This window comes from Coptis chinensis, chromosome 7 (genome assembly GCF_015680905.1).
Source record: "Coptis chinensis isolate HL-2020 chromosome 7, ASM1568090v1, whole genome shotgun sequence".
Classification (NCBI taxonomy): Eukaryota; Viridiplantae; Streptophyta; class Magnoliopsida; order Ranunculales; family Ranunculaceae; genus Coptis; species Coptis chinensis.
Genome location: NC_141462.1, coordinates 61,613,884 through 61,638,155, shown reverse-complemented (window position 1 = coordinate 61,638,155; position 24,272 = coordinate 61,613,884). Strand labels below are relative to the sequence as shown.

The following is a 24,272-nucleotide window of genomic DNA, read 5'->3' as shown; positions in this document are numbered from 1 at the left end:
TTGCTGAAACATTGATTACTGGTCAAAATCTGTTATGAAATCTTTGGCCGATATCAAAACTAAAGTTGCGTAATTCTGGTTTTCTGGGAGTGAAATGGCAGAATAAGGTTTTACTACCCTTCGCATGGGCCAGGCTCGATGCTCACCCCAATTAGGAGGAACTGAAAACGAAACGTGCCGGTTAAGTCGGATAAGATTCAGTGTCAGGGCGACACCCTTTTATCAACCTCTTCTCTTCTCCCTCTCTCTCTCTCAATTTGCTCAAGAATGAAGAGATGAACATTTGTCTTTGTTTCAATGGACCAGGTGAGGATACGGGTTACCATTGGAACTTCCACTGCGATTGTATCTCTTTCATTTAGGGAAGGGTCAAGGGTGTACTAATGTACTGATTGGTTAAATGTGCTTCCACTGCGATTGTATCTCTTTCATTTAGGGAAGGGTCAAGGGTGTACTAATGTACTGATTGGTTAAATGTGCTGGTAAGGTGTAATGATTTTGGTTATATTGTGGTATATGGTTGAAAAAACAACAAAAGAAAATTTAATTGGAGTTGATGTTTCATTGTCTGCACGCATTGTATTTATTATCTGTATGTTGCTGATTATGAATTTCTACATTGAGAACTTGCACAGTTGCAATCTGTCCTTCATGATGTTAGCCTGTTAAATTACACGTTACAAGCAAAAAAAAGCTTGAAGATTCTTTCAAACGTGATGGAAGTTTGAAGTCTCAAGAGATTTGGTCATATTGAAGAAAGACAGCACATTTAGCCATTGATCCCACCTCTTAAGCCGATGAACTGCTACGGTTTCGGGTATAAGCTCGTGCGAGCACCTCCCATTAGTCCCAGGATAGTCGTACATAGCTGGTTTATTAGAGAACCTGTTCTTAGCTTTCTTTCCCATCGTCAACCATTTTCCTACCAGTTTATCCTCAGGCCCATTTGTGTAATTAACAGGTATACATGAATCTCCAATCCATACAACAAGGTCCCAAGACAGAACAAACCCCATTCCTGACATGTATTCCACGAAAGGGTTCTGGCTGGTGCAAGGAATGACAAATCCATAATACAAGTCTGTTCTAGGCAGTGGCATCAAAGACATTGCCAGTGGTTCTAGCCTTAGGAATACGTCATCGTCCGCCTTCATGACGTAGTCATATCGGTGAAGAAGAATTCTTGGTAGTGATGAGAAGTAGGTGTATGTCTTTCCGGAATTCATGTTCTCAGTGCAGTTGAGTATGATAATATCATTGAACCGTAGAATTTCAAGAGCGATAAACATCTTCTGATCTTCTTTGGTGAGATTGCAGAAGACAAATCTAATGTCAGTCTTGGCAATGGGAGAAGATTGAATTCCATATACAAGACGGAGAAAATGGCGACGATCATAGGAATCAGGACGGGTCAAGATGCCGATCAAGATGCTGAATTTAGCCAAGGAGCGGGGCGTGTAATCAATAGGAGTTGTATTGTTGTACAAGACTACAAGGGGAGATTTCATATGAAGGACAAAGAAGAAGAGAATGAAGAGAAACAGAGAAGGCAAGGCAGCTAAAGCTACCCATTTCCATCTCATTATCAATCATCAGTTTGTCTTTGATGTAAGTCGTCTTAACCTTGATAATCTTCATTAAAACAACAATAGTGGGCTATTCAGGGGGTATGAGAATCATGTCTTCACGCAATTCTTGATACACTATTAGGCTCAGAGTAACGGTTGCTCATGCTTTTTTGGCGACTTGGCGTGAAAAGTTTCGCGAGATAGTTGTTTCTCGTGCCAAAAACTAGAGTGGGATATCCTGCATGTGTTAGTCTTTGAAGTTTGAAGGATTTTATCATGTGACAGTTCAGAACTTCAGATTATTGCACTCTTTGAGCTATATCATGGTATTGGTAATATTGGACACAACAAACATGGACTCAATGCCCATTTATAATCACGGAATATAATTTACAATCTCATTACGAATATAAGTTCAGAGCCTTTTGTCCAAAATATCTGGCAACTTGAGCATAAACTAACTATTGATAAATGAATCTCATTTCAACAAAAGCAGTCGTAAATCCTCCATCTACAACAAGATTGTGTCCTGTTATGAATCCAGCGTCATCACTAGCCAAAAACAATGCTGCCTGTGCAACGTCTTCCAGTCCCCCACTCCTTCCATGCAGTAGACTCCCTTCCTCGCCAACAATCTTACCAACTTCCTCCGGCCCCATGTCCATCTTCCCAAGGACGTTCCTGTAAGCACTCACCAGCATCTCAGATGGCACGCCATGTGGTGAAATGCAATTAACACGTATGCCGTGATCGAGCTCCTAGTTCACAAGCTGTACTCCTTGCCAAGCCGAGGATTGCCTCCTTAGACAAAGTATAGGCATGTGATCCTAGACCACCCATGATAGCAGCCGAGCTAGAAGTGCAAATTATACACCCTCCCTTGCTGTTGATCATTGCTCGTGCCGCATGCTTGATACCATGAACCATCCCGCTAACATTAACTGCTAGTAAGTCCTTCAGTTTTTCCATGCCAAGGTTAATAATACTTCCATTGTGCCCTGCAACGCCGGCATTGTTGAACATAATATCTAAGTGACCTTTCCACAGTAGTGCCAGGTTGACGGCGGATTCCACATCGGATTCTTGTGTCACGTCGCAATGTATGTAGCGCCCTCCTATTGAATTGGCAAGTATAAGGCCAAGTTCATCAAGAATATCGGCTATTATGACATGAGCCCCATTCTGCGCAAACAACTTGGCTGTTGCTCCCCCAATTCCTCTTGCTCCACCAGTAATAATAGCAACTTTGCCTTTCAACCTGCAATTCGTTTTTCTTTTGTAAAACTTCTATGCTTTTTTGTACGTCTTGTAAAATGTATGTTCTACTCAACAAATATATATCCAAAACAACCTTCCAAAGCAGAATTCCAGTAGATTATAAAAAAAGAAACCCTTTAATCAGTTACGCCTATGCCATAGAAAAACCATGTTTAGATGTGGCATCAGTATGAAATTATTGAGCTATGCCTAACAGTTAACAGGAAAATCATGCGAATTGGGAAGAGTTAAGATTTGTGATCCACCTTATCTTATACCATAACAATTGGCTGTCCTTTTAAGGCTAGAGCTAGAGTTCATACTGAAATCATTGTACCACAAAAGACTAGATGATCAGTGAATGACTAACCTCTGTCCATAATGCACATGACCATTTACTTCCATTTCATCCAGCTTTCCTGAGTCCGTAAGTGCAAGAGCTTGTATATTCTCATATTTATTGAGATTTATGTGGTGAAAAAGCTGGGTTAGGAGGTTTGTAGATGCTTTCCACACACCAATTCCAAATAAATATTCATCCAACACATACAATTTTCATGTCAAATAACCACTTCGACACTGCAAAATAGCGTTTATATTTCATTTTGAATTAGGTGACTTGCATCAATGATGAGGCAAGAGATCTATAACTACTTTTTATATGGAAACGAAGGTGATTTTAATAACGCTATATTTCTGTAAAGAATGTAATCTACTTTACCTGTATGTAACTTCATCTCATCTCTCGGATTCTACTATTTCCTGCCTCTTAATTTTCTGTAGAGAATAACATTCTTTTCGAAATGTAGTAGCTTTTATGTCTGACAAATTCGTTCTTCAACAAGGGCTCTTATTTGAACAACCTTATGTGATACTCTACAAATATCAGCATTGCAGAACACAGACATTTTGCCTTCATTGGCGCTACTGTCTATGTCAGTTGAACAGAGTAAGAAGTGAGAAAAACAGGATAACCAGTTTTACCAGAATTAGAAACGCAGTAAGTTCATTTTGCTTTGCAAACAAACTAAGTACCCCTCCATGCTTGGCATTACCTTGAGTTGACTAGTTACACTACCTCAAGATTGTATCAAGCAGGAGAGTCGTTATAGATAGAATGCCAAATTATTATGCCAACTCTATCAAATGATATCATCGAAAGCCCCAGGATACACATTTACAGGAAAATTTGAAAATCTTTCAAGTCTAGTATTAATAAACGCCCTGAGATAACACTGTTCTTACTTTTACACTTCCAATTGAGTTCACATAGGTCCGCCGGCGGGCAGGGACGAATTATACATACCAGAATAATTTACAGAAGAATAACCATGACTAAATCAATGGACACAAGTCCTTGACGGCACCTGATAGCATGCAGCGCTTAGTTAGGATGTTAGAATTTTCCTACGTGATGTTGGAATTCTTTATACATGAACAAACTTCTACGGTTGTTGAACTTGGACAGGATTCCTTCATGAATTTTTTCCTCCACCATCAGGCCTTGGTCTCCAGAAGCATACTTACGTATCATTGGCAATCTATTTTGGTGGGCTGCATAGCTGTCGAGCTATCTCTGTCGCACTTCTGAGGGTCAATGCTTACAACCCCTTCTTCCTGAATACAAAATCACAAGGTGTTTCTTACTTTTCAACAAACTACGCAGATAAATCTTTCTGAAGATTTTGTGCAGTCTTGGAATGACAACTTACTTTGACAAGGTTCCTGAAATAAGTTGTTGAGTAGTTCCCCGTTGGGAAGAATGCCTCAATTAGGTCTGCTAGCACCAGCTGAGGCTGGGAGATACCCCCATCTAACCAGTCTTCAAAATTAATAGTCATTACCATGGGAAGATCAATTACAAATGTTGCACAGGTGTTGTGGTGAAGGCAAAAACAAGTTCATGATGATGAGTGGGTTGTGGGAGGTAACAGAAGATGGTATACTGGTGAACATCTTGGATACTGATGATGATGAATAATTCTATATGAAGATTATGGCCGTACAAAAAATGGTAGTTAATGATGATCATCACAAAGTGTTTAAATGCAACATAAATAAGATGCTAGTTGTTATATCATTGAATTTGTGTGTGAAATATACTGATGTAAAAGACAATGAACAGAATCCTGTGTGCAAAATGCAGCAATGCCCAAGCTTAACTGAAGGATGCATTTAACTACTGAATTGACAATAGTAAAGTTTGCAACAAAAGGGGTCTATGCTAGGATGTTTGGCATTTATAAATGAAGTAGGGATGTCTCACCGAAGGTGGTAGAGTTGTGAATCCTTTTGTCGTATCTCCAGACACTTTTGTTTGGAAGGAAAGCAAAACAAGACTGGTCTTCAACATTGATGTTTTGAAGAAATGTTGAAATGTTGTACTCAGGAGGATCAGCAACATATGTTCCATCGAACACTACATCCTCAGTCTTGCGAAAAATAAAGTTGAAGACAATATTCGAGATTTCTAGTTAGAGGGAAGTGGTCATGTATTTTCTAATTTAGACTAACAACCAGACTTTTATACTTACACAAAGGATTGCATGTAAGTCATCCACATCATCAGGAACCGAAATGTTATAAGTATTTTTACTGATAGACTCGTCCACGTTCTCTCCACCTGCATCTACGACATACTGTTTGTCTTTTAGTACATTCCGAAACAGATTAGAAACATTATGTATTTATTTTAAATATGTTTTGTCCTTTGCCAAAGATCTGATGCTTCTAGAGGAGCTTATATATGTGACACCAAAAAAAAAAAATCAGTGATAACATTCTATTGAAAACATTAGATAGTCTGGAATTGCCATCTGACTCATTTCACCCCAAGTAACATAAAAGATAGGGATGCCCAAACGGGTACCCGACCCGACCCAGCCCGAACCCAATTTTTCAGGTTTTGAATGGGTATCAGGTTACTCGGGACCGACCTTGTTCTTTGTGGGTTGGATTCGGGTTTGGATATTTGTTGGATACATGTGACCAAACCCTATCCTAACCCTATATTTCGGGTACTCGTCGGGCTCGGGTTTAGGTTTCGGGTATGATAAAACCCGAAATGTATGAAATTAAAGAATATTAGATCTCTTCATCAGGAACGTCATTTTCAGCAATTAGATCTCAAGATCTCAAGAAAAACCTCTTTTTCATCTAATTAATCAAAAGTCATATTCTTTTATTGGATTTGATCTATTTAATTTTAACATCATAAAGCCACCCAACAGTTATCAAATATTCAAAGCACACATGATTGCATTTTTTGAAAAGCAGAAAAAGACAAAAGTAAACCAAACAAAGCAAGCAATTCCAAGACAATAACTCAATAAGATTGATGGTTTTTTGAGAGTTTCGGCTTCTTGTAGTGACGTGAATCCAACCTATTGATTTGACAATAAGATTGATAGCTTTTTGGGAGTTTCGGCTTCTTGTGGTAGTGTGAATCCGACTTGTTTTGCTCAGCCTTGGTAACCACATTTAGAAAGAGATATTTGAGGAGGTGCTGCAAATTTTCTGAGTGAATGCAAACTTAGCAGCACCATCAAACCCACCAATCTCTTTATCAGAAACGTGTGATTGGGTTGTCTTGTTCTTGGGGAGTTGTTAGAGGGAACAGGGAAGAAAAGTAATAAGGGTACGGTTAAAAGTAATTTGTCTTGAAGACCAAAAATAAATAGTAATGAGCAAAAGACCAAAGTTTGTTGAAGATAAATAGATAATAAATGAAATTTAGAACTGTTGGGAATTATGGTCTAATTCGGGTTCGGGTTTTGGTCGGGCATTTTTACCCTCTATAACTGGGTTTTTTTGGGTTCGGGTTCGGTCCAGATATGGTTTCGGGCTTTTTAACCCTTTTAATAGGTTTAGGGCCAAATTATCGGGTCGGGTTCGGGTCGGTTTGGGTTTAGATAGTGTGACCAAACCCGACCTTATGTATTTCGGTCTGGGTTTGGGTTCGGGTTTTGTCGAGCTCGGGCAGAATTAAGTACGGGTTTTTTTTCGGGTTTCGGGGCAGAACGGATATCCCTAATAAAAGATGCAATGTATAGAGAGGATAGATGGAGTTCAGCTTATGGCGTTTCTTTCCCAAGGTTACAGTTGTACCTTCATTTTGTATGATTCCTTTGCGAAAGACCAGATACCCTGTAAGTGCAATGAAAATGGCAAAAATAAAAATCTTAAACTTGTTGACAACACAAAGAAACCTAATAGAGCTTGAGATTTCTCTAACCTCACTATATTCTAGCCAAGCTGCAACTGGTTTAAACGATGTCTTCTTGCTTTCAGCAGCCTTGGTTAAGCACAAGTAATTTGTTTTCACCTGAAAAGGTCTAGAGTTAGCTAGACTTGTGATAACCTCTTATAAGGCTTAATAAATTCAGCGTAGGCCAACCAGTAATGAGAACAGTTACTGCTTAATATTCATCATTGAGAACAATTTTACAACCATCTTCCTTTTCCTTTCTGCCATTCTTTAATATATGAAACAGCAGCATGAATCCTATATTGCTATTAGAATCTGCTTTCAGTCCTACCTTCAGTCAAATAAGGCAATGCTAGATACAAATAATGTATCCCATAGAAAATTCAGGGGTGGATCTACAGGTTGTAGGGGTGGATCCAAGATTTTAGATGGTGTGTGTGTGTGTGTGTGTGTGTGTGTGTGTGTGTGTGTGTGTGCAATGGAGTTAACCTTTAAAGATTTTTTTAGGAACCAATAATCAATGTCTACGGAAAATTATCTGAATATCTATTTGAGTTCATAATTAGCTAGTATTGATAAACAAAAGAGTTATCGCTTTTATTACCTTACCCAAAATGGACAAAAGAGTGTTTTCACTATAGACCTAGACAAACATAACAAAGAAATGTGCAAAGAAATGTGAAAGAATAACATAGCACATTAGCATCACACTAGTTAAGTTTTGACTTGTATGGATTCTTATCAAATACATCTATTATTGCATCCAAATCAATTTCTTAAGCAAATTCCCGTACAATGTAAATAGTCATGCAATCTGCAAGAAATTCATCCCCCATCTTGTTACGAAGTCGTGTTTTGAGCAATTTCATAGATGAGAAAGCTCGTTCTGTAGTTGCCATAGAAACAGGAAGTGTCAAGACAAGACGAATCAATCTATCAATCAAATAATAGATCTTTATCTTTCTTGTTTCAACTAGTCTTTGACATAATTCGGAGATGGTAGACAATTTCTGAAAAAGAGGATGCTTGAGCACATTAAGTTTGTAATATTGCAGTTGACTTCTCAAATGATGTATCTCTTGCTTCGTGAAGTCTCCACAATAAAACTTTTCGGCGAGTTTGCAAATGTCATCAATGCAGATGGACTTAAAAGCATCTTTCGGATCCAAAGCGGAACTAAGATAAAGAAACTCTATTGTTTCTTCTGGAAATCTGTTCTTTAATTCCACCAATTGGTAATCTATTACAATATTAAATAACTCGACACGGTAGTGATGCTCAACTGTAATGTAATCTTTCTACTAGCAAGAATGACATGTACCCGCCATGTGTCGAGCACCCATATCAGGCATATCAATGTCATGTTTTTTGCAAAACAAAATCACATCGCTAAGGAAAGCATCCCAAGAAGATCCTCTTAATTATTGATGAAGTGCTTTCGTACTGGAGACAAAGTTGATAGCATTTAAAATGTCTTGGGACTCTTCTTGCAGGGCTTTATAGAAGACATTAATAATTCCCATAGTCTTATACAATAAATGAAAAAGAAAGACAAACTCAAAAAAATTCATTACAAAAATAGCACCTTTAGCTTCCCTACGCATAAAGTTGCTTGACACGTTCTTCATGACGCTTTCAATAACTATACAAATTGAATCAAACATCTCTTTCAGGCGACAAACCGAAGCAAAATGAGAACTCCATCTAGTATCTCCTATTCGTTGCAAAGTAGAAACTTGATTAGCTCCTTTTTCCTATAACAAGTTCACCACTAGCTACCAGCTTATCAATTTCATTTTTCCGAGTATCTTCCAACTCTTGTTTATGCTTAGGCGCAACATGAAGATTAACAATGTAAGCCAATTTGGAAAAAAACAACCAAACATCAGAAACATCTTTAAAAACCGCAACTAGAGCAAGTTGTAGACGATGTGCAAAGCAATGCACATAATATGCATATAGACACTCCTTCAGAAACAATGCCTGTAATCTATTCCATTGACCAAGCATATTGCTAGCACCATCATAACCTTACCCTCTCATATTTATAATATACAAATTATGGCAAGCAAGAATATTGCATATAGCTTCTTTCAAAGTTAAAGTGCAAGTGTCTTTAACATCAACAATACCAAGAAAATGCTCTCTAACAAAACCACCTCTATCAACAAATCTTAGGACAATTGCTATTTGCTCCTTGTTTGAATTATCTTGTGCTTCATCAACAAGGACACAAAATTTTGTATCACCAATTTCCTCACGAATTCTCTCTCTCACTTGCATAGATATGCAAAAGTTTCTTTTGAATTGAATGTGAGGTATATGTGGCATTTCTCGGAGCATCTTTTAATAATTATGCAACATTGTCATTCAACATCGCTGCAAATCCCAACACTCCCTTGAAATTTCCACCATTTTTTGACTTTTTGGACTCGTCATGACTTCTAAAATAAATCCCTTGTGCAAGAAATTGAATACACTGAAGCATAGCTTTGACTAGCAAATGGTTCTTAACAACCTCTTCTTTAAATAATGTGTTTAACACATTATATCTATATGTTGAGAAGGATTTATGAAATTTTCACAAGCTATCATTGCCGACCTATGAGGTGAGCATGGACCTCCTTCATGTTGCAAAAAGGAACACTTCTTTCCATTATTAATCTTCTTCTAACATTTAAAATATTCAACGGTGAATGCAGGACGCTTCGGTGGATTTGTTTCAAATATAAAGCATGGAAAACAATAAACTCTATCCGTATGTAGTGAGTATTCTAGCCAAGGAAAGAGTGTGAACCAAGAGGAGTTGAACCAGCGAGTTTGCTTTCGGAATATGGTGGATGGATACTCTTTCTCACTGAGTTCAAGTAGCCAATGCCCCTTTCCAAGAAAAGTTCGTTGAACATCATCTTGTTGATTGACCGGATAATTATATTCTAGAGTACGTTTACTTGGATCACGTTCAAATAAAGATGTGGAGTCAACTTTTTCAACACTAACTCTTTGGGCTCGAGGAGAAAGTTCAACTTGCTCAATTTCAACAACTTGAACTTGTGAAGGAGGTTGGCCATCTCTATCAAGTCTTGAAATATCAAGACTAGATGTAGAAGTTACATCATTTCCCGGGGTGGCATCTTTAGGTTTAAAGAAGGAAAACACGATTTTCATTTTCTTACGAGCTTGATGTTCAGACATTTTTACCTAAGATAGATCATAATAATTTTGTAATCAATACTTTGCTCTATACTAAAAAAAAAAAAAAATATATATATCACAATAATATTCAACTAATTAAATAAGACCAAAAAATTAAATGACAATCTAATACTCCAACATAAACTACAAGTTAACAGGGCAATAAGTCAAGTAGAGAACACATTAGTACTTGAAAATTGGAAAACAAAAACGAACTAAAAATTATAGGCACAATGCAAAGCAATTTACCTTAGGTAATCAATAGTGAATAAAATGATAAATGGATTGGGCCTTGGGTGGAACTGGAACTGGAATTGCGGAAGAAGACAAGAAGTCAAGAATAAAGAACTGATTTTTCTTTTGTGAAAAGTGAAAATTAAAAAGTGCTATTTTATTTTTTTTTTTTTTTTTTTTGGCATAGAACTAAATCACTAATATATTGGATATCTTGAAAAATTGGAAAAAAAGCCATACGAAATATTTGTGACTCACTGACTCGTTTCTCACAATCCCAGCCCACGTTTTTCACAATCCCACGCCTAACAAAAAGTTTTTTTTTTTTATATATAAAAATATATATATATATATATGTCAAAACAAAATAGCACTTTTTTGTTTTCACTTTTCACAAAAGAAAAATCAATTATTTATTCTTGACTTCTTGTCTTCTTCCGCAGTTCTAGTTTCGGTTCCGCCCAAGGCCCAAGGCCCAATCCATTTATCATTTTATCCACTATTGATTACCTAAGGTAAATTGCTTTGCATTATGCCTATTTTTTATTTCATTTTTGCTTTCCAATTTTCAAGTACTAATGTGTTCTCTACTTGACTACTTGACTTATTGCCTTGTTAACTTGTAGTTTATGTTAGAGTATTAGATTGTTATTTATTTTGGTTTTATTTAATCAGTTGAATATTATTGTAGTTATTATTGTGATATATATATATATATATATATATATATATATATATATATATATATATATATATATATATATATATTTTTTTTTTAGTATAGAGCAAACTATTGATTACTAAATTATTATGATCTATCTTAGGTAAGAATGTCTGAACATCAAGCTCGTAAGAAAATGAAAACCCTATTTTCCTTCTTTAAACCCAAAGATGTCACCCTGGGAAATGATGTAACTTCTACATCTAGTCTTGATAGAGATGGCCAACCTCCTTCACAAGTTCAAGTTGTTGAAATTAAGCAAGTTGAACCTTCTCCTTAAGCCTAAAGAGTTAGTGTTGAAGAAGTTGACTCCACATCTTTATTTGAACGTACTCCAATATATAATGCCCCGGTCAATCAACAAGATGATGTTCGACGAGCTTTTCTTAGAAAGGGGAGTTGGCTACTTGAACTCAGTGAGAAAGAGTATCCATTCACCATATTCGAAAAGCAAACTCGCCGGTTCAACTCCTCTTGGTTCACACTCTTTCCTTGGCTAGAGTACTCACTCCATACGGATAGTGCTTATTCGGATAGAGTTTATTGGTTTCCATGCTTTATATTTTAAGCAAATCCGCCGAAACGCCCTGCATTCACCATTGAAGGTTTTAAATGTTGAAAGAAGATTAATAATGGAAAAAAAATGTTTTTTTTTGCAACATGAAGGAGGTTATTTTTGCAACATGAAAGAGTTTATTGTTTTCCATGTTTTATATTTGAAACAAATCCGCCGAAGCGTCCTGCATTCACTGTTGAAGGTTTTAAATGTTGGAAGAAGATTAATAATGGAAAGAAGTGTTCCTTTTTGCAACATGAAAGAGATCCATGCTCACCTCATAGGTCGGCGATGATAGCTTGTGAAAATTTCATGAATCCTTATCGACATATAGATAACATGTTAAATACATTATTTAAAGAAAGGGTTGTTAAGAATCGTTTGCTAGTCAAAATTATTTTTCAGTGTATTCAATTTCTTGCACTACAAGAGATTTCTTTTAAAGGCCATGACGAGTTTAAAAAGTTAAAAAATGGTGGAAATTTCAAGGGAGTGTTGGGATTTGCAGCGATGTTGAATGACAAAGTTGCAGAATTATTAAAAGATGTTCCGAGAAATGCCACATATACCTCATATTCAATTCAAAAGAAACTTTTGCATATCTATGCCAATAAAGTGAGAGAATTCGTGAGGAAATTGGTGATGCAAAAGTTTGTGTCCTTGTTGATAAAGCACAAGATAATTCAAACAAGGAGCAAATGATGATTGTCCTAAGATTTGTTGATAGATGTGGTTTTATTAGAGAGCATTTTCTTAGTATTGTTGGTGTTAAAGACACTTCCGCTTTAACTATGAAAAAAGTCATATGCAATATCCTTGCTCGTCATAATTTGCATATTATAAATATGAGAGGTCAAGATTATGATGGTACTAGCAATATGCGTGGTCAATGGAATGGATTACAGGCATTGTTTCTGAAGGAGCGTCCATATGTATATTATGTGCATTGCTTTGCACATCGTATACAATGTAAAGTCCTGAATTATTATTAAGGGTATTTTTGTAAATTTCATATTAAATCTAGGGTCTTTTATGTAAATTGGTCGTCGGGTTTATATTTCAAACGTACGTAACTTACTGAAACTTAACTCCGACTCATAAGTCACGTTAGGTAAGCGACCCATATGCGAAAATTTGACAAAATGCCAGTTAGCGGTTTTCTGCATTCGAAGCTGGCACGAGTTAACAGCTTACACGCATGAGTGAGTTATTGTTATAACCTGCGGTGAGATAGAATGTAGGAAATTAAATTTAAGCGGAAGGGGCCGGAAAAATAATCACGACGCGAAGTCTAATTATGCTTTAAGCCTAATTGGGATATATTGGGCTTGGGCCTTAATAACTTAAACCAAAAATCGGCCCAACCAAACAAATCGCACCAAACAAACAAAAATCGCACAAACCCAATTCTCCTTCTTCCCCAATTTTGCTATTACTGAAAGCCTAGGAGAGAGAAAATTCATTCTCCCAAATTCGATCGATCCAAACAAAAAAAATTCAAACACCCAATCACTAACAACACTCAAATCAAGTGTGGGGATTCAAAATTTAGTGGAATTTGCGTCGTAATTTCGCGAAAGGTGAGTTTAAATTCGTTTCAAATAAATAGTTAGATTCAATTTCGATAGCTTGAGGGTGTATTGCTGAAATTGATTGTATTGGGGGTGTTGAAGGTCGGCAGTAGCAGTTTGGAAGAGCTGGAGTGGAGTGAAATAGAGGTGGAGCCGAAAACTAAGGAGGGATCTTGCTGACTCGGTAAGAATTATCTATATTCACTTTATTTTAGAGAAGTTATGTTAGTTTAAACTTGTTTATGATTTGATTGAGTAATGCACAATTGATAAGGAACACGATAGTAATTGTTGTTAGATTTAATATGAATCGAAGGGTGTGGAATTGGTTGTAGTTGAAATTTGGACTTGGATTGGGATTTTATTACCAATGGAAATTTGTGTGGGATGGGAGGAGAGTGAATATGAAGCATCTGAAGGGGTTAAGTTACTAATAAAATATATGTAAGAACTGGAAATGGCTCAGTAGTCGATCGCAGCGGCGGCAAAGAAGATGTGTGTAGCAGGTTTGTGGTGGCCTATAGCAGTCTAGAACAAAACTTTTGGTAACTAGAAGGGTAGTACGTTAATAATTACATTAGTGGTTAATATAATCAACGAGTAATTATTTCTTTCGACTTATGTTGAAAGAAAATATTAGTTGTCTTCTTCGGGTTCTAATAGATTTACGATTGGGCTTATATGATTTTATAGGAGTTGGATTTAGTTAAGTGGACTTGATTCGGTTAAGTGGGCTTGAGGAGAATGGAGCTTGCTAAGGTAGGAACCTACATACCAATATATAGCCTGCTTATTTTCATGCATGATTTGAATCGTTTAAATTGTAAATAGATAGTTTGCGTATCAACCATGCATGTATATATGATAATCATGTTTTGCACTGTATTTTCTCGCTATAAACTATATATATATATATATATAGATAGCTTTCGTGTGAAATGGTTTTTTTGAAAAAAAATCGGGGTAGTGGGATTTGGTTTCTTGGTTAAAAGAGCAAAAACTGGTTTTGGGAAGGGTTTCGTCTCTTGTCTCAGAATGAGACAGAGAGATGGATTTTGTAATCTGGGTAAGGATTACCCGGTTGTTTTAAAAATGTGTGAGGTTAGGGATTGTTCGGGATAGAGTTTCGTTGTTATTTACGATGATTAGCCGTTTGGGGAATCATTGGTTGTCATTTACTATGACCGGCCCGTTGGGGAGTCATAGGTTGTATGTGATCGATGGGAATCCAGGGAACTCACACATATGAAGGACCAAGCAGTTTTTAAAAGAAAAACTAAATATGTATCTATAGTATTTGGAAATAACCGATAATATGAGTATATATATATATTACTATGCTTATCACGAGGGATTTAGAAAAGAATTGTGAATTCTATAAAGAAGGAACTGTTGTCGTATTTCGGAGGCGGCGGTTCAGCTCTAGGATTCCAACGGTGGTGTACACCTTCGAGGTGGTGGGCCACCTTTAAAGAGATGCATCATTTTTGGATGTAGTCAGGAATTCCTTTTCTACTTTTCTAGATAACCATGCTTAGACGTGTCATTTGTATGGTGATTAGCTTGTGTGGGGTTACATGTTACCTCGGTGAGGTTTAGACGCGAGGAGAGAGTTTAGTCCACTCATAGATGTGTGTCGAGGATCGGCGATCTGCGGTGTCGGCGGTTGACCCACCGTAAGTTAGGTGACGGACCCGTATGGGGGGTCGTGGTCATTGGGGCCCACTTGAGCCCTAAAAGCTTTGGGGATTTTGTGTTAAAAGAAGTTATTTCATGAACTGAACACAACAACGGCATTTCATCTCCCTGCCGGTAAAATCAGAAAACAACGGTGCATGGTTCACACTAGAAATCTTCCGAGATTACTGCGGATTGGGGATGAGTACCGGTCGTACCTCACCATTCTAATAGGATCACGTGACCCACAATAGTTGTATGATGACTGTGAAAACTATATTTTGAATATTAAATAAACATGCCGATATGATTTATGCTAGCTAGTGATTTATTGTATAGTCACGATAATTGGATATTATTATAAAAACCTGCATGTTTTAAATGTTTTGTTATAAGTAGTCTAGTATTGGTTATGTGCGTTTCTACTGGGCATAGTTGTTTGCTCATCCTACTTAACATTTCAGACGAGCCAGTTGCAGAGGAGGCTTTTCCTAACCTAGCGATGATGGTTGTGGGGATTTGAGAGGATTCCCTTATGCTTGATGAGGACAGAGTCAAGTTCATATTTTTTGTTGTATAGAGATAGTCTAGTTCATTCTTTTGTTGTATATATTGAGAGCTAGCTCATTTTGGATGTAATACCCGATGTATTGGAGTAATAGTTACCTTAAACCTTTTGTGGATATGTGTATATACATCTCGGTTGTTTAGAAAGTGGATTTTGTATATATATATGGTTGTTGGAAGGGTATTATGAAATGTCCAGGTTTATGACAGGTTTTAGGGTTTACGAATGTCGATTAAACAAAGGAAACTCTGCCGAAATTTCGGTAGAATTGGGATAGCGACCGCCTTGAGATTCACTCCTAGTCCTTGGGATGTGTGTTGGGTCTCGGGGCGTGACATACAACTTGCTCTAGTTGCGGCTTCTAAATATGTTTTTGATGTTTGGTTATTTTTTTCCAAGTTGGCTTACATTGTTAATCTTCATGTTGCGCCTAAGTGTAAATAGAAGTTGGAAGATACTCGGAAAAATGAAATTGATAAGCTAGTAGCTAGTGGTCAACTTATTACTGGAAAATGAGCTAATCAAGTTTCTATTTTGCAATGAGCAGGAGATACTAGATGGAGTTCTCATTTTGCTTCGGTTTGTAGCCTGAAAGAGATGTTTGATTCAATTGGTATAGTATTGAAAGCGCCATGAAAAACGGGTCAAGTAACTCTATGCGTGGGGAAGCTAAAAGTGTTATTCTTGCAATGAAAAGTTTTGAATTTGTCTTTCTTTTTCATTTATTGCATAAGACTATGGGAATTACTAATGTCTTGTGTAAAGCCCTGCAAGAAGAGTCTCAAGACATTCTAAATGCTATCAACTTAGTCTCCAGTATAAAAGCACTTCTTCAAGAATTAAGAAGATCTTCTTGGGATGCTTTCCTTAGCGATGTAATTTTGTTTTGCAAAAAACATGACATTGATATGCCTGATATAGGTGCTCGACATATGGCGGGTACATGTCGTTCTTGCTAGCAGAAAGATTACATTATAGTTGAGCATCACTACCGCGTCGAGTTATTTAATGTTGTAATGGATTACCAGTTGGTGGAATTAAAGAACAGATTTCTAGAAGAAACAATAGAGCTTTTTTTATCTTAGTTCCGCTTTGGATCTGAAAGATGCTTTTAAGTCCTTCTGCATTAATGACATTTGCAAACTTGCCGAAAAGTTTTATTGTGGAGACTTCACGAAGCAAGAGATACATCATTTGAGAAGTTAACTACAATATTACAAACTTAATGTGCTTAAACATCCTCTTTTTCAGAAACTGTCTACCATCTCCAAATTATGTCAAAAACTAGTTGAAACAAGAAAGATAAATATATATTATTTGATTGATAGATTGATTCGTTTTGTCTTGACTCTTTCTGTTTCTATGACAACTAAAGAACGAGCATTCTTAGCTATGAAATTGCTCAAAACACGACTTCGTAACAAGATGGGAGATGAATTTCTTTCAGATTGCATGACTATTTTCATTGAACGGGAATTGGTTAAAGAAGTTGATTTTGATGCAATAATAGATGTATTTGATAAGAATCCACGCAGGTCAAAACTTCACTAGTGTGATGCTAATGTGCTATGATATTCTTGCACATTTCTTTGTTATGTTTGTCTAGGTCCTATAGTGAAAACACTTTTTTGTCCATTTTGAGTAAGGTAATAAAAACGATAACTCTTTTGTTTATCAATGCTAGCTAATTATGAATTCAAATAGATATTCAGATAATTTCCGTGTAGACAGTGATTATTAGTTCCTAAAAAAAAATTTAACTAAAACCGTGGATCCGCCCCACAACAGGCAATATAAAGAAGTTGGCAATTTTAACCAAATATGCTAGACAGTCTAAATCCTACCCTAAACCAATCGAGTCACCTAGATGCATTTATTGGATCCTATCTTTCCACGACAATATATGCATAAGACCGAAAAAACGCTCTGTATAGCATGCAGAAAAAGAAAATCAGGGTTAGTTTGGAACTTACTGCATCATAGACTTGATTTGCTCTAGCTTCCACGTTTGCGAAAACACCCAGAGTACTTGATCCACTCTGCTCGCTGATAAAAATATGCAAATATGTTACTCAATGTGTTTCTAAGGTGATGATTAATATTTGGATTTTCAAATTCCATATGTTGGCAAGTATCTTTTGTTAGTATGTTAATATTAAGTACATATAACAATGAGGTTAAGCATTTACTTGTAGCGGAGTGAACTCATCAAAAGGTGCAAAAGTAGCAAAGTTGCAAGCCTATTGTTCATCAGTATTGCTGATAAAGTGTGCTGCAAACTGATTGAGTTGTTGGGCATCAGTCTTGTTTATCAACTGGATCTCTCCTTCCATGCTTGACTTCAACACACATTGGGAAGTCACTTTATCTGAAGTAATGCCCTTAAGACTTCCTAACAAACCAAGAAGCTGTTCGAGATAGACATTACACAAACGTCAAACACAATTTGTATGTCGCAAAAACTTAAATCTATGCATCACATTTTGTGTTCTTTTGGGACATGACCCCTAGAAATTCACATGGGTCGGGTCTGGACTTTGGATCGATTGTTAAGCTTCTAATATTCGTTGGATTGGGCTTAGTTGGTGTAATTCAAATTTCGAGTTTAAGTCCATGTACGTGGCCCGATTAACTCTTCAGCCCATGAAAAATGCTACAATTTTCAGAAAAAATGTGAACTTACAGAGCCAAGCAATTCTCACCTCAAAGAAAGACACTGAAAGAACAACAATTAAACAAGATAAAAAATGTATAAACGCGTAATCTCAACTATTAAACTTAAGTAAGAACATTTATACCTGGAAATAATTCTGTATCGACCGAGTAGTTGGATAGTGGTACCACAAATGATTTAATTCTTCCTGTGCAATATTTTGTCCTTGTTGCCATTCTCGAATTATTCTATAAATAAAAGCACACAAAATAATTCATCAATTCGTTAGTAAAATAATATCACAGTAAACCGGTGAGAACAATTGATTTATTGACGGATTTATCAAAATGTTCAAGATCCATGTAGTTTAGTCACTTTCTACTCTTTTTCCGCCTGTTGTGCCAATGACGAATTTAAGTCCACAATGTGTATCAATCAGAGAACCAGAGGCCAGAGTTGACATAACGGCTAAAATTCTACAGAGCGTTCTAATCGGGCCATGAAAGACTGAAAGAGTTAAAAAGTTGGGCAGAACCACACAAGTTAGACCATCAAATTATGTCCTAACATTCGAGGCTCATTAGCTCATATCAAAATGGGGCAGCGTCTTGGGAGCCCATTTTTGACCACCCAAGCATCAAACTTGAAGGGTGGAAGTCATGTTACTTGTTAAACTACAACTGCCAGTGGTAGAAGTATGAAATACCTGGATGAGAAGGTAACTCTTGCCATCCATGCGATTTTTGATGACTTTGAAGGTCTGCCCATAGTACACTTGAAAGTTCTTAGCATCTTGAACCTTTGAAATGCTAGTTACATTCACAGCTGCAGCTGCCTCTTCAACTCTAAGATGGCATGTAGAAAAGCAGAAGAACAAGCATAACAAAAGAAGTTGCACTGAGGAAGAAAATGAAGGCATTGCTCAAGCAAACAATGAAGATATAAACCAAATGACTTAGTTAGACAATTATGTTCAGACTAAAGTACTCTATGAAGGCTTGAAAAGTGATGAAACTTTTTGTCTATATGTAGCTCTTTCATTCCCACTCTACATTGTGGGATTTTCGCAGCTTTTTTTGGAGGTAATTGGTGACAATGGTAAGTGGGGTCAGACCCTTCATATGATCATCTCAATGGAATGGAAAAAAGTTGTTTGACAGTTTTGGTCGGTTGGGGCCTTGTGCATTTTGTGCCATTTTTTAATGGCAAAGTGATATGTACTTAACAGGCCCGTTTTGGTGCATTTTGTGCCAGTTTTGGTCACTTGAAAGTTTTTAATGGCATTTTGTGCCAATTTCTATGAAGGCCTCTCTTGTCATGTTCTTGCTATATTTTTGTCATTGTCTTCCTCTCTCCAATCCGTGGTCCATATTTGTAGAGAAAACGGGATTTTTTTTTCTCTTCCACGTTTAGGGTCAGGGCGCAGCTGCGCTCAGAGTAAGTAGCGACTGACCAAAGATTCCAGTTGTTTTAGCGCACTGCGCCCAAGTCCGCTTTTTCGCCTCGGCATTCTGAATAGCCAAATTTGTTTTTGGTATAAAAACAAAATCAAGGTTTTGGAAAATCCAACTTTTCCAAAACTAAGAAAGAGAGAGATTATAAGAGAGCAATTCTTTGTGAGTTGAGTGTTCATTCTTTGTTAGTGAATTGAGAGACTTGTAATCTATTACTCCGGACATCTAGTAAAGCTTGGAACTCGCAGTGTGGACGTAGACAAATTGCCGAACCACGATATATCCTTGTCATGTGGTTGGTTCTCTTTTGCATTAATTGTTTTACTTTATATGCTTGTTATTTGATATTGAGAAGTGTTGGGATATTGCTTGGAGGGTGTTGAAGTCTTGTCTATTGAGAAGGATCGATCCTTGTGTTGGATTGATCCGTTTGTTGTGGGTAACATTGTTTCCGCATTCCTAGATTAACAACAATATTTATGCACTCCATCAAGGCCATCAAATATTCAACCATGTGCTGTGCACACTTCACCACAGTACACACTCTCTATGAAGACTAATTCGTATCTTTGATGGAATTAATGTATGTGTAACATTGTGACCAAGTACTAGACGAGTTTATAACGGGAAGTTTAATAAAAATTTATTACGGATATAAACAGAAAACTCAGCAAAAAAAACCGAAAAAAATACATAAAAGAACGTTGGCAAAATAAACCGGTTAAAAATGTAAAAAAACGCAATAAAAATTTGTATGTCTATGATTGAAAAAAAATAACAAATGAGAATGTAGCAAACCTTAAATTAAAATTTTTTAAAACTGTCATTCTACAAATGATATTTAAAAAGTTCTTGCCTTTACCACTACAATACAATTTGCCAAGTACCAATTGAAACAATTTTAGAGGTTGCAATTTTGTAAATAATGTAGAGAATAAGAATATAGAAGCTTTAGATAATAAATTAATATAACTAAATTCTCAAAGTAGAAATATAAAAATTTAAAACAGAATATTTTGAAAAAATGGTAATAAACGCATTTAAAACGGGTTTTAATCCTTAACAACGAGTTTTAAACAAAATCTCGGGTTTTAATCAGATATAAAACTCCTCTTCATCTTCTCGGATTTAAAAAGGTGATTTAATTGGGCACTCACCAAATTGGATTGGAACCCCTAAAAAAAAAGAAATTTTACAAGTTTGCCATCAAAGTCAAGGCTCAACAACCAATTCAACCGGTCTCGCCATAACGAAACCCTCGGGTTATTTGAGTGTACACTCAAACGGTCTCGCCATATCGTTTGAGTATACACTCGAACGATACCACCAGGTTGTTTGAGTATACACTCAAACGACACCACCATGTCGTTCTAGTGTACACGCACGCGGTCTGAGCTTGTCGTTTGAGAATTGGCCCTCTGAAATCTCCATAGAATGGTTTGAGCATGCCGTTTGAGTGTACACTCAAACAGTACAACCATATCGTTTGAGTGTACACTCAAGCAGCTTGACCACATCGTTTGAGTGTGCACTTAAACGGCTTGGCCATATCATTTGAGACAGAGCTCTCCGTTTTTTCCATGGAACGGTCTGTGTATGTCGTTTGATATCACATGCAAGCGGTATGGTTGGATCGTTTGGGGCTTCTATGGTGAAGTCGTTTGGACTAAAATAATTGATAAGTTCTAAACCAAGGAAATTCCTGATTAACCAATGATTAGCCCGATTAACCAATAAAAATTGATTAAACACCAATTACAATTTTCTTATACATAAACACCGAACACTTTCATTATAATACAAATCATTAATCGATCATAATTGTACAATAATTTATTTAAACAATTATCTGCAAAATTGAATTAGTAATGATCAATTATCAACACATCCCAATTGAATTAGGAAAATTGAAATCCGATTTAAAAAATTGGGTTAGGAACAATACAATTAGTTACACCAACACAATTACATGCACTCTACACTCTTTATTTGTTATGACATAGTATCTATATAACCAAGTTAAAACATGTAATCAAACATGCCAAAATCTAAAATAATAATTTGTTTTATATCGAAACTTGTTATTTTTCATTTTTTTTTCAATTGTGAATCATAAACTAGTTTGGGGTTTAGGGTTAACAAATTTCATACCAACATATTTCACTTAATTATTCAAAATAATAATTTGTTTTATATCTAAACTTGTTATTTTTTATTTTCTTTTTCACACTGTGAATCATAAACTAGTTTGGGGGTTTGGGGTTTAGGGTTTAGGGTTTAAGGTTTACAAATTTCGTACCAACATATTTTACTTAATTATTTGAAATAATAATTTGTTTTATATCTAAACTTGTTATTTTTTATTTTCTTTTTCAATTTGTGAATCATAAACTAGTTTGGGGGTTTGGGGTTTAGGGTTTATAAATTTTGTACCAACATATTTCACTTAATTATTCAAAATAATAATTTGTCTTATATCTAAACTTGTTATTTTTTATTTTCTTTTTCAAATTGTGAATCATAAACTAGTTTGGGGGTTTGGGGTTTGGGGTTTAGGGTTTAGGGTTTACAAATTTCGTACCGATATAAAAAAAATTTAATTTCAAAAATATTTCACTTAATTATCCAAATCTAAAATAATAATTTGTTTTATATCTAAACTTGTTATTTTCCATTTTTTTTTCAATTGAGAATAATAAACTAGTTTGGGTTTTAGGGTTTAAGGTTTTTGGCTTACAAACATATTTTACTCAATTATTTGAAATATATCAAAATTTCAAATATCTCTATATAGACTACTCAAGTTTCTCATTTACTCCTCATTACTCATTTTTTCATTAAAATTCTTACTCCTTACATAGAATACTCAAGTTTCTCTACATAAAATACCCAATCAAAATCCTAAATGGAACATGAAGATGAAGAAGAAGCATTTGAGGTAATGCTTGAGGTGCAACAACAAATTAGAGAAGGAGAAAATAAAAGAAATATTGAAAGTGAAGAAGTGGCACAAAATGTTGAAGGTGAAGGTGAAAAAGTTGAAGAAATAGAAGATGTGACTAGTCGAGCAAATGAGATGCTGAGAAATCGTCGACGACAAAGACAAGCAAACCTAAATAATAAGGTAACACTTGATTATAATGAATACAAAACACTTGATTGATTGAATTAATTAATGAATGAAACTACAAGAAAGCATTGATTAGAATGAATGCAAATCACTTGATTGAATGAATGAATGCAAAACACTTGAATGAATGCAAAACCCGAGCCCAAACGACATGGCTAGGTCGTTTGGGGACACTATGGAACTACATGGCTGGGTCGTTTGGACCCTCTATGGAACTACATGACTGGGCGTTTGGACTAAATTTAGTGAGAAGTTCATTTTTTTTGGTGACTTTGAAATCCCTCATTACCCAAATTGTTTGAGACTCTTGTTTTATTCTATATGTAGGATCTTTTGCCGCTATCCGAGAACCGATCCTCTACAAACTCGAATGACATGGATTGTCAACCGATTTTAAGTGATACAACATAAATTCTTACTACAGAAGAGGTATGATGGAGTAAGCATTGATTTCATTTTTTTTTTTAAAATTTTCTAAATATAATTTTATTAGTATATTAATAATAGTTGTTGTTTTTTATGTATTTAGGTCTTTCATACACGTAGCGAGGCAATTGGTTGGGCAACCGCTAGAGGAAAACAAGTTAATTTGGTTGTGGTCATTGAAAAGTCGGAGTATGCTAAGGGAAACCGATTAGCAAGATTGAATTTGGCTTGCGAGTGCTCGGGCGTGTATCGGTCACACAAGAAAGAAGGCGAAAGGAGGGCTTATAAGAGAAGGTCGGGAACCAAGAAATTGGGATGTCCATTTAAGTTAAAAGGTGTTTTCCAATGCGGCACTGTCGATAGTTGGAAAATAGAAGTTAGAAATGGTATTCACAACCATGTATTGGCGAAGACTCTTGAAGGACATGCATTTGCTACTCGTCTGACCGTTCCAAAGTTCGAGTACTTGTCAGAGATGAGTAAGTGTGGAATATAGCCTAAAAAAAATTTGGATTCCATAAAAAATAGGTATCATGAAAGCATATTGATAAGAGCCCAAAACTGTAGTTTTAACCCTTCAACAATATTGCTTTTTGACCAATTATGTGATTAATAAGTAAGAACTATTATCGTGTTCTTATGTATTTCAGGCATTGGAGTCGAATATGTGCAGAAATGTGTCCTTTTTGCGAGATAATAGAGCAAGGGTTGGTTGTTAAGAAGTTCTTTGATTAAATGCCAAGATCCAAGGAGAAAAAACCTATTTAAAGCTTGGTCAGAGCTAAAAAGTCAAAGTCAACACGGGCAGAAATTGTGCACAAAAGTCAGCAGAACTTCCGAAAGCCGTATCTTTGGACTCAAACCTTGGAATTGGCCTACCTTATGTCAAAACGACCGGCTCAGAACGATCTTTCTAATGGTCCAAGTCTTGACCAAATCAAAGGAGTAGAAGTGGATGAAAAGACGGTTGAAGTCATTTCTAACTGAAAAGCCCCTTGTGGACTGAAGAAATTGGGTTTTGGACTCGATTTTCCGACCCAAAACATGGCTCCTCA

The 24,272-nt window shown here is 36.1% G+C and overlaps 2 protein-coding genes and 1 pseudogene across 3 annotated transcripts; all 3 read right to left on the bottom strand.

The window, feature by feature from the left end:
* Positions 1 to 577: 577 nt before the first annotated feature.
* On the bottom strand, positions 578 to 1,914 carry LOC147488261 (beta-1,3-galactosyltransferase pvg3-like). The gene has a single exon (XM_086570728.1). It carries the CDS (start codon positions 1,581 to 1,583, stop codon positions 708 to 710), a length of 876 nt encoding a protein of 291 aa, XP_086426854.1. The 5' UTR covers positions 1,584 to 1,914; the 3' UTR covers positions 578 to 707.
* Positions 1,915 to 1,939: 25 nt separating this feature from the next.
* Positions 1,940 to 3,371, bottom strand: LOC147488260 (short-chain dehydrogenase reductase ATA1-like). Its single transcript, XM_086570729.1, is given in 3 exon segments — positions 1,940 to 2,320; positions 2,322 to 2,826; positions 3,196 to 3,371. Coding segments are annotated over 3 exon segments (831 nt in total). The 5' UTR covers positions 3,231 to 3,371; the 3' UTR covers positions 1,940 to 2,029.
* A 630-nt stretch (positions 3,372 to 4,001) lies between these two features.
* LOC147488259 (uncharacterized) lies at positions 4,002 to 19,326 on the bottom strand (annotated as a pseudogene). Its single transcript, XR_015202849.1, has 11 exons — positions 18,914 to 19,326; positions 18,353 to 18,455; positions 18,257 to 18,270; positions 17,744 to 17,962; positions 17,528 to 17,600; positions 7,060 to 7,149; positions 6,933 to 6,971; positions 5,360 to 5,464; positions 5,092 to 5,257; positions 4,538 to 4,647; positions 4,002 to 4,442 (listed from the first exon to the last, which is right to left on the bottom strand). The product of XR_015202849.1 is annotated as an uncharacterized LOC147488259 (transcript).
* Between the last annotated feature and the right edge of the window lie 4,946 nt (positions 19,327 to 24,272).